Source organism: Sebastes fasciatus, chromosome 6, assembly GCF_043250625.1.
Source record: "Sebastes fasciatus isolate fSebFas1 chromosome 6, fSebFas1.pri, whole genome shotgun sequence".
NCBI classification, from domain to species: Eukaryota; Metazoa; Chordata; class Actinopteri; order Perciformes; family Sebastidae; genus Sebastes; species Sebastes fasciatus.
This window is the reverse complement of record NC_133800.1, coordinates 7,023,259-7,038,340: the sequence shown is the minus strand read 5'-3', so window position 1 is coordinate 7,038,340 and position 15,082 is coordinate 7,023,259. Positions and strand designations below refer to the sequence as shown.

The following is a 15,082-nucleotide window of genomic DNA, read 5'->3' as shown; positions in this document are numbered from 1 at the left end:
GGGGCGATGTGACCTGATAAACTTCAGCTGTAGGTTCCAACAGTAGGTAAACCTGCTTTAAGGAATGTTGGAGATTAAATACGCAACAGATCTTACACTCCGCTGACTGCACAATTTTAGAAAAGCAATTTAAGGGCATGAATATGCGTATATCTGTGTATGTTATAGTGATGATGATTGTGGTTGGTACTTTAAAACTCCCATCTGTGTGTGTTTTGCTGCATTTACTTACTAATTCATTTGTGATTGTCAATTGTAAAAGATCTCTATTGCTGGTCAACATTTCTTCTTGCTTTATGCTGCACTTGAATAAATTTACCGCACTTTACTATCTTTTCTACTCTAATGTGTTGTCAGTGTTTCAACTGACATGAGCAAATACAATTTTCATGTGTGAGTGACCTATTCCTTTTAACTATTTGCTGTTATTTGAACAATACCCATGCAGTTCAATGCACCGATCCTTCGGCGCCACTGGAGCTCAGCAGCCTCACCCGTGTATGTTCCATCACAAGTTGCGGTTTTGTGTTGTTTTTCATGTGGTCGTTCCTTCATATTTTCATCTACCTGTTTTATTGAATGGCGTTTGAATGAACTTACTGAAAGTCACTTTGAACAACAAGAATGCAGAATGCATGTCATTTCCTCAGTGACCTTGGATGATATCTCTCGCTGGCCCAGATAGAAGAAAGCTTAGCATGATCTGGCAACAATTTTCTACTGATTTCGTCATACTGAAATGTTTGTCAGATTTCATGTAGTGTTTCTTTTGTTGTCTCCACTTTGTCCTCACACACTTTTATGGGGGGGAGTTTTTCCTTATCTGAAGCGAGGGCTTTAGAGGACAGATGGGTGTCATATATGGAAAGTAAAGCCTCCTGAAATGAGGCAAATTTCTGATTTGTGATATTGGGCTATGTAAATAAACTTGACTTGTTAGCGCTGCTACAGTAGTCTCCATATCTGTGGAGCATGCTATAGTTATGGTAGAGATCGTAAATCACGATTTCACACAGTTTCTCTTACCCCTCGCTTTGTTCTGGCGCTGCTGAGATTGAAAGTGCAAAGTAGAGTCGTGGACCGTGTCCCGCGATGATAACAATAAGCCAGTGTTGTAGAATCTTCTAGGACACCCAGAGAAGCGGAAGAGCTTTGATAATTTACTTATCGACTCGGTCTCAGTACATTGATAGTGAAAACACTCATTGATACAGCAAACAGTACATATGCTGTACTATCAACATGGTGTGGCATGACAGCCCATTGTTTTATTACAGGAGAGTGATAACGCCCTCGCTCTGTACCTCCAGGGACTTTTCCATCCTATTAACTGTACTGCATGTTCACATACTTCAGTTGTGAGTTGCTGCTTGTTTTCAAATTTGTGGCTTTTCCAAAATGGTGGATCAATCCAACTTTAAGGTGAAAGGGTCAGATCTAAACTGACCATTGACACACTGACTCAGAGCACCACACCCCGGGTTGGCAAACCATTACTCAGTGCTTCCATATAAACACATCTTCCTTTTATAAAGTTGACATCACTTTCGTTCTTTCTGTCCTTGTTCCCTTTTTTAACTTTTTTTTTTCCAGGAAATGCTAAAACAAGTAGAGAAATTACATCAATAGCAATGTCCATTATAGAGCAATATCTATCTAAAGTTTGCTTACATTACCACCATAAACTAGTGGTCATACCAGACCAAAATCCCTGGGTAAAGTGAAATGAGCTGTGATGTGTTTGTTTGTTTGTTTGTTTATGAATTAAACGTTTTTTTCTTAACACAAAGGAGGACGAAAGTGATATTTTTTCTTTCAAAAGTTACATAATCATGCTTTAAATTAAATACATATTTTTTTAAAAAGCAATATGACTTGTGTTCAGAAGGTGCAGCAGTTTAACCAAAAGCATCCCCTCACCGGCCCATGCATTGATCACATGCACGGACCAATAGCCTGTGGCTTGGCGCATGGTCTTCACATAATCAGAGAGTGCTGTTATTCCAATCACCTTCTGCGCAGATCGCAAGCCTCAATTGTCCTCCAACTCAGCTCAGTATCAGTGTTGCACCTTTCTGGACTCTTTTCTATTTATTATTGATATGGTCTTTTCCTGTGCGTCCATGAGAAAGTGAGTATTTGTTATAGTTGTCTATTGATTAGTAACTGCATCGTTATAATAATTCTAAAGTCACCTGTATCATGTTATAATAGTCATACTCGTTTGTCTATAAGAGTTTGAATGATAAATTGTGTGTTTCTGTGTCAACATCATTTAAGTTAGAGCAGCGCAGTGAACGGGCATATGCGGCCGACATTAAGGGACCGTCGCACAATTACTCATATCACCCTCTGTGTGCACTCTGCTCATTGTACTGCCTGAGAGCCTGAGTCTGCTATTTGTTGATGCTCCCTTAAAGTTCAGAAGGCTGTGTTCTCTTCCTTTTATTCCTGTTTTAAACTGTTTAGCTTGCATTTAATTACATACAATACTGTTTGTTTATTATTACTTCATGTTACTAATACCTGCTCATGTTTTCTATTTTATTTTCTGTATTTAGTAACCACTATCCTCACTATCCTCACTATCCTCACTATCCACACTATTCACAAAAGGATTTAAAAAACCATCTTCAATCAATAAATGAGTGGTATCTCAAAGAGAGTGTGTGTGACCTGGACTAATTGATACATCGTCATCATATTCATGTTCTTACCGGACAACCTGTGGAGATTGTAAATGACATTCATAGAACCATCATCTAAGGGTTCATTCACTCAGCATCACTAAGGTCACAAGTTTGGTATCCATTACACCAACGCCTATTTTACAACTTGTAGCACAAGTGTCTCGCCTAAATTGAACAAGAGTAGTGTTACCTAATTTGACTTGAGGGAAACTGCAGCATTAAGTAAAGGTCAGGCCTAGCCACAGTGACTTGCTACTGTGCATTAGGGAAGTTGTTTCTTATCATGCCTTCACACTTCACAGATGGCCATCACACACTGTCCATGGACACCACAGCCCAACCACTGGCTGCTTCTTCATCTTTGTTCTTTCCCATTATGTTACTGGCAGTTGTACAAAAACAACACGTAAACAAAAGCACATCGAAGGAGAGATGTGACAAAAACTAAAAACTATCTTTGTACTACAAATCTCTCATCAGTCTCTAAAATATCAGAACGTTATTTGCAAAACAGGCGTCTGAGGGAAAAAAAGTACCACAAAAGACAACCGCAAGGCTTTTTGGCTTTTACTGGTGTTTGGTGCACACTTGTTATGGACAAGCAGGCATACTCCAAAAGAACACGGTGTCCTACTCTAACCCACAAAAATCATGCTTTGGTCCCATTTCTTCGTCTCTCGGGACACAGCACCGAAAGAGACCGTAAACAACTAAATGCAGTGGACAGATTTTGGTCCTGTAAAAGGGAGGGCTGATGTACATTTTCCACAAAAAAAAGGTTGCTGCATCCTGAAAGCTAGAGGACACAGGTCCAAAACGTTTCCTGGCACAATTTCACACGCTGACATGGTGTATGGGATGGACAAGTTAACAGTGGGAACGGGGAACTGCTAGCAACACATGTAGGAATGAGGATAAACACTGACTTTCAGGGTTCATGTCACAACACATTGATTTCATCTGTTTACATTTACTTCAGTATTAGTTCTGTGTTGCACCTGTTAATGACATAAACAGGGTATATTAGGAGATATAAAAAAAACTCCCCTCCCTAAAAAATTAGGGAAATACCAGTTTCATAATGCACTATGGCGGTGCATTTTTAATATTTCCGACTTTGGAGTGGCAGTAGACACCTTTTTGAATTTAGATGCTCAGAAACACATTTTGAAACTGCCAACACGTTTATTTAAAAATATACATTTTAGGGGAAATGTAGAGTATCCTAACAAGAACAACTAATGATGCAATTCTACATCATAGATTCTTTTTAAATGGACAAATTAGACATCTATCAAAAAACTCTAAAAAAAGAAATTGTGTAAAACAGCCGTAAAAGAGTAACAGTACATATGAAACAAGCAGTTATTTTTTTAAACTGATAGAATCAAATGATTATTTTCCTCTTGATGCATTCCCACATGAAACAACATCACAATGGGAAGAAATTGATTTGCATATTTGAATTGAGACTTGATTGAGGTGGGGTTAGCTTGGAAATCCAAATATCTACTATTACGCCTTACTGAATTAAACTGTTTTACTCTACATATCACCAAGTGCAAAATGTGTCTGCAAAAAAAAAAAAAAGAAGGTAAAATGTAAATACAAAAATATACATTGCATTGCTTTTTTGACACATTTGTCTCAATCTATAACGACTATTTGGACTTCTGGTCTTGCTTCTTCCAAAGATTTAAAATTAATTAATTATTTTAAAATTAAACTTAAAAAAGAGAAGTATAAATCTACATCATACATAAGAAGTAACAGAGGGAGAAGGCACAGAGAGGCAGAGCTTTTCATGTTTCAGAAGGATTCATCATCTGACTGCCCCCCCAGACCGCCCAGAGACCTGATCTGCCTCCCCGGAGAGGCTCTCCCCTCTGACCCCGACTGACCTACTGTAACTAGCCTTCCCTTTGCCCTGTTCCTTGACCTTACAGATCCCACAGAGTCTGCCCTGTCACTGATGACTTCACTAACACTTGATCTAACAGATAATCCCCCATGAGACCCGTTGCTATGGGAAGAATGACTGTGAGCATAGCTGTATCCATGGGAGCCGTTGCTTCTGAGAGAGTTGCTGTTGTTGCTCTTGGGTTGGCTTGACTGAGTCTGAAAAGTTTTACCAAAGGAAAGCTTATCCAAGGATTTTTGGCTACGGAAACTGTGCTCAGAACCTGAGTCATGCTGGGTGTCGGGCTTTGAATATTTATCTGGTTCCTCTTCTCCACCAACGCCGGGGTGTGCTGCAGGGCCAGAGGCCTGATGGAAGGTCACATCTAGTAGCCGGTCTTCACGCAAAACCTCCCTGATAGAGGAAGAAGATCTGGGAGCGGTGGTGTCAGCTGGCAGGACGCGGCCTACCTACAGACAAAAATTGGAGGTTTGATGAGAAAAATCAAGTAACTAATTATTAAAAGAACCTTTTCAAGTTATTACTGGGATACAGGCTTTGAATCTAATGCTACTACCAAAGACAGACACTTAATAGGATCTATAAGAAATCAACAGAAGACAGGATAACACCATAGACTGTATAAAATATGGACTAGTCTCCGTGACGTCACCCATATGTTTCTAAAGAGCCGATGTGAAGCTCAAAGTGGGTGGCTCTGGCCGTCGCCATCTTGACAGACAGCTAGCAGCTAGCGACCCGGTACAGCACCCATGGCCGTGCCCTTAATTATGCCGATCTTTAAGCCTTAACATAATATAAACGGTTGAGTTGTATGAAAATTCAACCCCTGTACAGTTGTCATGAACGGGCAAATTAGCCATCAATACCAAAACTGTTTTTTGTACCAGTCTGTAAACACGTTTACTTCTGCTGTAAAGTTGGGCGTTCTAACATGGGGGTCTATGGGGATTGACTCACTGTTGGAGCCGGCCTTAAGTGGCCATTTGAAGATGTGCAGTTTTTAGCCCTTCCACATCATTTCTCGGCACTGGAGGTTGGCTTAGGTTAATAACAAAGGTTATTTGTCATGAGTGACATAAGTGACATGCACTTGTGGAGTGCTATGAAAGAGAACTTAGTGGTATGGTAATACAGCGGTTCAGCAGTGTTACAGCTCAGACTTGTTTAGGGGACACAGTTCCTCTTTGCAGAGGGCAAGTCTGTGGTGTTGTTAAACAATTCATCTTTCAACCGAAACACAATATTTGCGTAGATGTTTGGTCTCCTATGGTCAAGTAGACTCGCTGCTTCACTGTTTTAAAACTACATGCAAACATGATACTGAAATCCTCTTGCTTTGCATTCCCTTACCAAAGAAAAAGCATCAGTCTTTGCCTGAACATCCCGATACTCCACTTTACTCAGTGATGCTGCAGCATCCAAACACGGTCCCACTGTAGAGGAGAGCTGAGGTCTTCCCGGAGGGGGGAAATCTGACTTGTCAATTCCAGCCATTGAAGCTAGCTGACCGAGGCTACGAAAAAAAGAGAGATGAAATCAATCAAAGTTAAAGTAAAGGGTGCACGCATTTCATTAATGCACGACTGAAGCGTTCGCCGAAATAATGAGAGTGAATTAGTAAAAGTTGACAAATGCTACTTTACACACAGGTTACCTTTTCCCACAACAAATGTACATAAAATGCCACTGTGATGCCACATTCATTAAGATTAATTACTTGAAGAGCATCTTTGCACCTGCTGTATGGCTTGCTCATACCGTCAAATTCAAGTATTTTAAAACAATATTTTACTAATACAAGGATTCTCTGTTGTGTGGGTCCCCTCTTTTAACAAAAAATAGCCAGAACACAGTAATGATGGAGAAAGTGAGTGAGGCAGAGTAAAGGGCAAAGCTGTAAGGATACTGCTTTGATACTTTCCACTGTGTAAAAAGATAAAATAATGGAAAAATGAGGAATGAACGAGAATAAAAGGTGAATTTTTAACTTAAAAAATAAGAAGCAACTGTCAGGTGTTTTTATCAATGCAGGAAACCCGGCAATGAATCACACTGGGGAGATTCTAACTCAACTACTCAGCATCCTTTAGTGGCCCTTGAGGATGAATCAAGGTAAACAATCAAAGACATTTAGATCAAAAGCAGATCAGGAATTTATGAGGAAAAATAAAAGGCTCAAAGAAATCAAAGAAAGCTCTCTTCTGAACTGGGCTCAGCCCCAGGTTTGTAAACAAAGGAAGCCAACAGGACCAGAACAAATAGACCTGTGTTATTAAAAGGGCATCTCAGAACGAAACAGAAATCCAGCACCACATCTACGGTAAATGTGACGCTGTCTCCTGCCAGTTACCCTCAGTCCCATGAGTCATCGTTATGATTACTCAAAAGGGCCTTAAAATACTCAGTGGTTCAACTTTGACTTCTGATTGTCACATAGTCCAGTATGATGTACATCATCTACACAAGTTGATGTGGTTTTCATGATGTATCAATATCAGAATGTCTTCTTTTTCTGCAGTATATCACTCAGCACTAGTTTGGAGTGAATATTACAAAATACATCTATTGTTGCACCATCAAAAACATTTCAACTAAATTGATAAGTTGATTAATAAAGAAACAAAAATAAACCGGTTTTGTGTTTTTTAGGGGGTTACAGGTGTTCTTTAAGGGGAGATAGCAGGTCAGCAGTAGATGTCACAGAGAAGTGACATCATCTGAAAGCTGGGAACCTGAAGATTAATTTGAGTTGTTGCTCAGCACTGTGTGTCAAGTTGTTCTAGTCATAAATCAGAAATAAACATGAATGAATGAATGAATTATTTTAAATGAATTGTAAAAGTGTATAATGGTTTAGAACATTATGATCTAAGTATACGATGGTCATTCCCATGCTCCATTATGTCTCATAAGTTGTTGCAGCAATTTTTGGGTTGACACCATTTGTTACAGAGATTTAGAGCTAAATTTAAAAAAAATTTACCACTTGAAAATTGATAAAATGATCAATAATCCCTCCAAACAACCACATTAAGACACCAAGACCTTGAGGAACACCATAGAAAAAGCCATGCTGTGATTTGGCATAAAAAACTTTTGACATTTTGAGAATTCTGCAAGAATTGCATTTTTAGGCGAAGATGGCGAGCGCTTCTGTTGTGTTAACTGCTCACAAACCCCCTTATTGTCAATCTAGCTAGGAAAGCCATCCATCCTCTGAATGCTCTAGGTCTCTACTTAGTGGTTATAAAGTTTCATGAGGCTGTGATTATCATAGAGGTCACCACAGGTCATTTTATACAGTGGGGTCAAGTAAAAAAAAAAATGGTCTCACTACAATGACATGGCTGCTATGGGGACTAACATCATCACACATGAATACAGTTGGGCTCATTGGACTGCATGGTTTTTGGCCCAAACTGCATGTGATTATCATAAAGTGGGCATGTCTGTAAATGGGAGACTCGTGGGTACCCATAGAACCCATTTTCATTTATATATCTTGAGGTCAGAGGTCAAGGGACCCCTTTGAAAATGGCCATGCCAGTTTTTCCTCGCCTCCATGGTAGCATGACAGGGTTGGTACCAATGGATTTCTTGGGTTTTCTGGTTTCATATGATATATGTGTCTTCACTCTAGCCCTAGAACTGAACCTGCGAAAGCCTCTGAAAGACAGTAAAGTCAGTTGGGATCGCGCGTCTCAGGGGGTTAACTGAAAAAATAATAAATAGATTGATTGATAACAAATATTGTGGCCCAAAAATGAACACGCTGAAAATAAGATTAGGTAAAGGAACACATGACGAGGGGAAACATTGAGAGTTAAAAGAAATCAAAACAACTTTCTATGGGGATTCTGTCAGAAGGAAACTCCGGAATGACCAGAGATGCATAATGAAACTGAAAGCTGTTCAGTTTCATTATGAGTCATTGTTTAAACCGCCTAGACCCAGAACCAAATTGGCACGAAGAGAAATGTTGCACTGGCCAGTTTTAAGAAAACCCACCCAGCGTCCTTGAGGAGATCCAGGAAAGCGTGGAACTTGGTAAACGAGCTCTCAATGCTCTCGAGGACGGCTTCGTCTTCGAGAGCACTGAGAGCAGCTGGTGCTGATGCAGAGCCGGTGGCTGCGAGCGCCTCCGACAGGGACAGGTTGGTGTCACGAAGACGGGCGTTCTCCAACTCATACTGAATAGAAATGAGAAAAAGACATCTTGAAGCAAGTCTCTTATTAGTTCATTTACAAAACCATTTATATGAACATAATACAGTACTGTAACCTTGGTTTTGAGACATGACAACATTTCAGACTGAACAATAAACACTTCATTTAGAGTTATAATGACCATAATTATCAATTTCAGTGTGGCTGACTGACCCTCAAGCTATATAATGTTAGCGTGGAATAAAGATCCCGCTGTGTCATAACATCAAGTTTGGCACTGACAAGATCTCTAAAACTAAGGCTATAACAATGTCCACAGACTGCAAGACAATGCAAACCGGTGACTGTTGCCCAAAACAGTTGCGGTAGAGGAAAACAGAAGAAAATTTGATTACAAGCAAACTCATATGTTAGTATTTTTTGAGATTATCACTACCTCCATGAGCCTTGACTCAGCTTTCAGTCTGGCTCTGCGCTCCTCTGCCAGCCTCAGACGACACTCTTTTAGCTCCATCTGCAGGGCATGCATAAGAACACACAAAAACACACAAAAACACACACATACACACACACAAACACACAGCACGCTCCAATTAGTAAAGTAAACTGATCAAGTCCAAAAGCTTGGCCTTTGTCCTGTCTACAGGTTGGTAACCAGCCTGATGTGACTAACCTGCATATGTTCAAACTTCCGTCCAGTGATCCTGTCCTGGAGACGAGGCGAAGATGGTTTCTGCTCCACTTCCACCACCACTTCTTCCTCTTCCTCATCCTCATCCTCATCCTCATCCTCCTCTGCCTCTGAATCCGACTCAACAGTAACCTTCACCGTAGCTGCACCCTAATGAAAACCATACATTTCAACACACAATGAAAATACAGTTGGACTATACTTGACAGGGTTCTGATCCATTTTAAATTTCCAGTCATGTCTACAGTAATACACTGTACATAATCAAAAGGAAACTCACCTGAAAGCTTTGATCTATCACACAAACTCCAGGAGGCATACCTCTGCAAAAAATGCATCCATCAACATTATATTAGCCTTTGATTCACTGTGTGACATAAAACTGTGACATGTTGAGGATACATGTTCTGTAAATGTAGCCAAAAACTGTTCTATCAATGTTTTAAAATAGCAAATAGGATGTTTTCAATTTATAAATCTTTTTTTTTTAACTAATAGTAAATCTCCTCACCTCTGGCGTTCAGCTCGTGCAGCAGCACGCCAAGGCACATAACGGGAGCTGGAATAGGGCTTCTGCGTCTGAGCAGCGCCTGAACTCCGTCCTGCAGATGTTCCTTTACGAGGGGCTGCACCAGAAACAGAACCATGTAAAGAACTGGAAATTCACGAACGGAGAGCTTTTAGCTTCACAGGGATTTATTCTGGGAGCATTGGCTATTGGGCCCACAGACTCTGGTAGTAAGGGAGTGATGTACTGTGCGGATCCATGAGGTGCTTTACATCTAAAAAAAAGCGGGTTTTAAACATCACAAGCAAAAGAGAATAAAGGCTGACGAGTCCAGCTGAAATTAGGTACTGTATCGGTTATTAGAGAGCATGGCACTCTTCATCTTTTGCTTTTGATATTTACTACACGGTATCCAGACCAAAAGTATTTAAAATTGTTGACTTTGGCGTGAGGTAGGATCTACAGAATGTTGTCATGTAAATAAAAGGTAGACTTGTTGGTAAAAACATTTTTCACATTCTATTGAAGACATCTAAACCACATCAAACACTTTTTTGCAGCGGTCAGCAGAGCTGTCTGCAGCAACAAAGTGGCAACAGGATGAAGTTCTTACCATGTCTCCAGATGACTTAAAAGCCAAAAGGTGAGAAGTCAGAAAGAGACAATATGAGTATGAGATAATGGACGCTATCTCAAACAGACTCAACACTGAAGGTGGTGCTCGCTTTTGCACAGGATGGAGACTTGCAGATGTGCATTTCAACTACGTCTAAATGCCAAATCGGCAGTTTGGGAGTCTGAAAATCTGAAATTGTTTGAAGATAGCGACTTAAACAGTTCAGGTCAGTACGGGAAAATGAACTTACAGACACAACACTAGATATTTTTATGAGCCTGGTGAAGTGCCGAGGTAAAACCTTTCCCTATGTTAACAAAAGAAAAAATATATAAATATACAAACTATACAAATATGTTTTGTCTGAGTAGGGATACAATGACCTCAGCAGTTTGAAATCACGGACAGGTGTCTTTAATTGATGTAGCATCGTGAGAAACAAGAAAAAACAAAGTTATACAGTACACATACCTATCCTAAATGTCGTTTTTCCTCTGACTATGCTGGGTAGTGCTCGTCTCTTTGGACCAGAAGCTCTCTGTGGCTCTGAGGCTGCAGGCTTGATCCAGCAGTACTGCAGTGTAACATAAGGAAGATACAAGAAGCCATGGGCACAACTTTGTAACAAATATGAAGCAGGCATGCAAATACACCTCTCATTCATTTAGACTTTGAATGATGACATTAGCTCCAGACACTCACCTCTGGTGACTGTTTATCAGCATTCATCAGGACCTTCTCTAGTATAGTTTTAATTAGGACTTTGTCTGTAAAGAAAAAAAAATCATTCAAGGAAAAATATTTTTCCGGAGATCTACGTTTTTTCAGAGATGTTTCTGAACAATTACAGTGTTAAAGTAATTAAAGTATTATAGAGCTATTATGGCATTTTCCTGGAGTGAAAGCAGTACATTCTCAAAACTTACTTAGAACTGGGACACAGCGATACAAAAATCTGAAAAAAACAGTGCACTAGCTGCGCCTAGAGGCTTCAATGCTTATTACACCCACAATTCAAAAGTGCTGTGTGGAACTAACAACAACATACCAATAATTTATCATATTGGCCAAAGTTCTGTGCAGTGTGAAAAAAATCTAGAAAATGTTATGACTTTGATTGAGGGAGCTTCTTACCAATTAAAGGGTTACTACGAATATCCAGTACACAAAGAGCAGAATTAGTTTTCAAGGCTTCCAGCAAACGACGAGCTCCTTCGTTGGACAGGCCGCACCTCTGTAGGTCCACAGCTGTTCAACAAATCACAAAACAGAAACAGAAAAACCTGAGCAAAATTCCTTCAAAAAGGAAAACAGCAACAAAAACAAACAAACTTTGCTTTGTCTCATTGTATTTCTTTCAAACTCAAACACACCTACTAACCTTTAACCCAGAGGTCCTCTGTCAGCTCATGCGCTAGAGCAGAAGCACCCCGGTCCCCAATCAAAGTGTTACAGTTCAGGGTGACACGGCGGAGACCTCCCATTCCCTCAAACTGTGGCTGCCTATACCTCAGAGACTCTGCCCATGCTGTACCGTGCCTCTGCATTCCCTGATGCTGAGAAAAAAGATAAAAGCATTCTTATACAAATATGTATTTTTTTTTAATACAAGTCATTTTTGAAAAAGGTTCTGAGTTTAAAATGACTGATTAATTAATCACCACAGTAAACACATTAAAAATAGTATGGTAGGTAAAGTCTTAAAAATTACATATTACACCTTGATGATGCTGGCCATATGCTCTGCCCCTCTCCAGGTAAGATTGCATCCTGTAAAATCTACCGTCCTGATGCTTGTAGAATACTTCCCACTTTGGCAAATGACTGAAACATGAAAATGGAAGTTACAAAGACAACATGCTGCACATACAGTACACTCCTGTGCAGGCTTTCTGAACAATAATACTGTGAATATACATACCCTCTAAACCCTCATCAGAGATCGGACAGTTAGCCAGAGATAGGTTTTCCAAGGAAGCACTTTTTGATAAACCCTGGAATGAAAACAAAACATGTATTATTAGTTTTTACCAATTTTCACTCTTGAACAGAGCAGCTGCTCGAATCAATATTCATCCAGGTTTTATCCACCTGGATTAGCATTACAGTAAACAGGGCTATTTCTCAACACTCACAGCTCAGAAATTGCCCCCGGTATTAGAGTGAAGAGAAAAGTTGGGAGTAAATGCGAATGAGCTTATGATTCTGTGCCAGTCTCTCTAAATAAGTAAGCAAACAATAATAAAATGGTTTAAAGTTCACTGTTTACACTGCAAATCATATTCTCAGGCTACCTTAGTCAAGGTGATGAGGTCCCTCTCCCTCAGTGGAAGTCCATTAAGCTGCAGAGTCTTGAGGTTGGAAGAGACAGTCAGACACTCTCTCAGGGCCTTGCACAACTTAAATGTCATGTCCTTAGAGCGAATGGCTGGGATCCTCTTCCTGAAGCTAGACTTATAGTACCTTCTATCTGAAATTGGTGGTGATATATGATTAGCGTTTGTATGCAAAATTGGTTATTATTCAAGTTTCAAGGCTTCTAATTGAACTCACCCTGTACTTGTTTCAATAACATAAGTAATTAAGAAGTTATACATTTTTTGTTTAAACTTTTTTCCTCACTGTTACAGGTTTATTTTTGGTCTTACCTGCATCTCCAGAAGCCAGACTAGCTTGGTATGGGCTACTTATTGCAATGTGGTGCAGGTGTTTGTTGATGCAGATGGAGTTGATAATGGGTGGCCAGTCTGTGAGTTTGACCCTGTCTCCACTGAAGTCTAGCATCCCTTTGTTGAGGTTCATCTTCACAGCAGGGAGAGGGATTGAGTCCTGTCTGGCACAGGCAAAGTCATAGTATGCCATAAAGTCCTGGGCACCCTGCCGCCGAATGTGAGCATTGTCTTGAACCATCTTTGATCTATAGGAACAAATATATATTTTTAAAAAAGTCTTTAAGCAACCTTTTCACTAGTCAGAATAATTCAGGGTTAATAATGCCATGAGATGTTATGGACTCCTCTGGTGCTGATGGAAAAACTGTATTGAAACATGATATCTATGCTGTCCCCATATAGAGGTAGGGTGCCACAGTTTGATAGGTGTTACCTAAAATGGTAGGAATAAATAGGTTTTGATAGCTCTGTTCTCAGAAACTGATGGCCAGTAGTGAATAGGTCTATCTACACCTCTCCTGTCACTACTTGGTCAACTTATCCAACTTATCCTTCCATAGCTGACCTCCCGTTAAAGATAATAACAGGTCACAGATTTCAGTGTAACACCACGTCAACGTTAAACCTTACAGTGACTTAAAGGGGACATATTATAAAAAAGTGAGATTTTCATGTTGTTTTATTATAAAGCAGGCTTAAGTCCTATGTAAGTACTGTGAAAGTATCGAAACGCTTAGGGAAATACACACACCACGTATTCAGAAACTTTGCATTTGAAACAAGCTGTCAGGATTTCTGTCCATTTGTGATGTCACAAATATACAATATTTAGACCCTTTACGCAGTTCTAAACATAAAAATTCTAAATGTGTTTAGAGTTTATTCCTGGTTGCAGAGTATGTGAATGTCATCAGCTGACAGGAGTTACACATGGACTCAAGCTGTTGCCTAGTAACGCAATCCTGTTGCAATTCCGTCGAATGGCACTGAAACGGAGCGTTTCAGACAGAGGGTAAATACAGGCATATTCAGGCTGACAGTATGGGAAAAATAAAGTTTTTTTGAACATTACAGCATGTAAACATGTTCTAGTAGAAACACAAAATACAAGTATGAACCTGAAAATAAGCACGATATAGGACCTTTAATAGATAGTTAGGTATGTACAGTGTAGTAGTTGGTTAGCTGTAGCTCAGCCAGTGGCGTTAGCAAGCTAAGCTCCTAGCAACGGTTGCCAGTGAAGGAGAGTGTCAGCTAGACTCTGCTGCTGCTAACGAGCCGTTAACGGTCATGTGTTCAGCTGTACCTTTCATACGTTATTAAACAACATTTAATCAAACTAAAGCAATATAATATACCTTCCACATGTAACTGAAGGCTCTATCTTCGTGGCATTGTTCTTACCACTGTCTGCAGTAAACTTGTTATTGTTGACGACGTGGACGAGCGCTCAAAAGTGGCGCTGTTGTGTCCCACTGCTCTTCCTCACTGAGTCCTCACTGCGTCCATCACACCACTGCTGCCCCCTAGCGGAGCGGACACACAGGGGCAGGCAGGGGGAAGGCTCCATATGCTGTCTAAAACTCATTCAAATGTATTTATGGATGATAAGAAAGTGTACAATAGATTGCATATGCTAAATACAAACCATAATTAATTCAAACAGCACAGGCATTAGTTAGAATATTAATCTGATGGAGATATGTAGTATCTTAAGGCAAGGCAAGGCAAGGCAAGGCAGCTTCATTTGTAGAGCACATTTCAGCAACAGGGCAATTCAAAGTGCTTTATGTTGCACACTTGGACACAAAGTG

General features: G+C 40.0%; 1 protein-coding gene across 2 annotated transcripts; it reads right to left on the bottom strand.

The window, feature by feature from the left end:
* Nucleotides 1–3,760: 3,760 nt before the first annotated feature.
* cep78 (centrosomal protein 78) lies at nt 3,761–14,803 on the bottom strand. 2 transcript variants are annotated; one of them, XM_074637378.1, is made up of 16 exons: nt 14,673–14,803; nt 13,245–13,513; nt 12,891–13,066; nt 12,518–12,590; nt 12,317–12,420; nt 11,978–12,152; nt 11,731–11,844; nt 11,299–11,363; nt 11,068–11,170; nt 9,984–10,098; nt 9,753–9,795; nt 9,455–9,622; nt 9,218–9,295; nt 8,623–8,804; nt 5,965–6,127; nt 3,761–5,060 (listed from the first exon to the last, which is right to left on the bottom strand). In XM_074637378.1, the coding sequence occupies exons 2-16, from the start codon at nt 13,504–13,506 to the stop codon at nt 4,500–4,502; spliced, it is 2,382 nt and encodes a 793-aa protein (XP_074493479.1). In that variant the 5' UTR covers nt 13,507–13,513; nt 14,673–14,803; the 3' UTR covers nt 3,761–4,499. The 2 variants fall into 2 exon arrangements, with proteins under 2 accessions (XP_074493479.1, XP_074493478.1); XM_074637377.1 differs by having other exon boundaries at nt 14,627–14,765.
* Nucleotides 14,804–15,082: the final 279 nt, after the last annotated feature.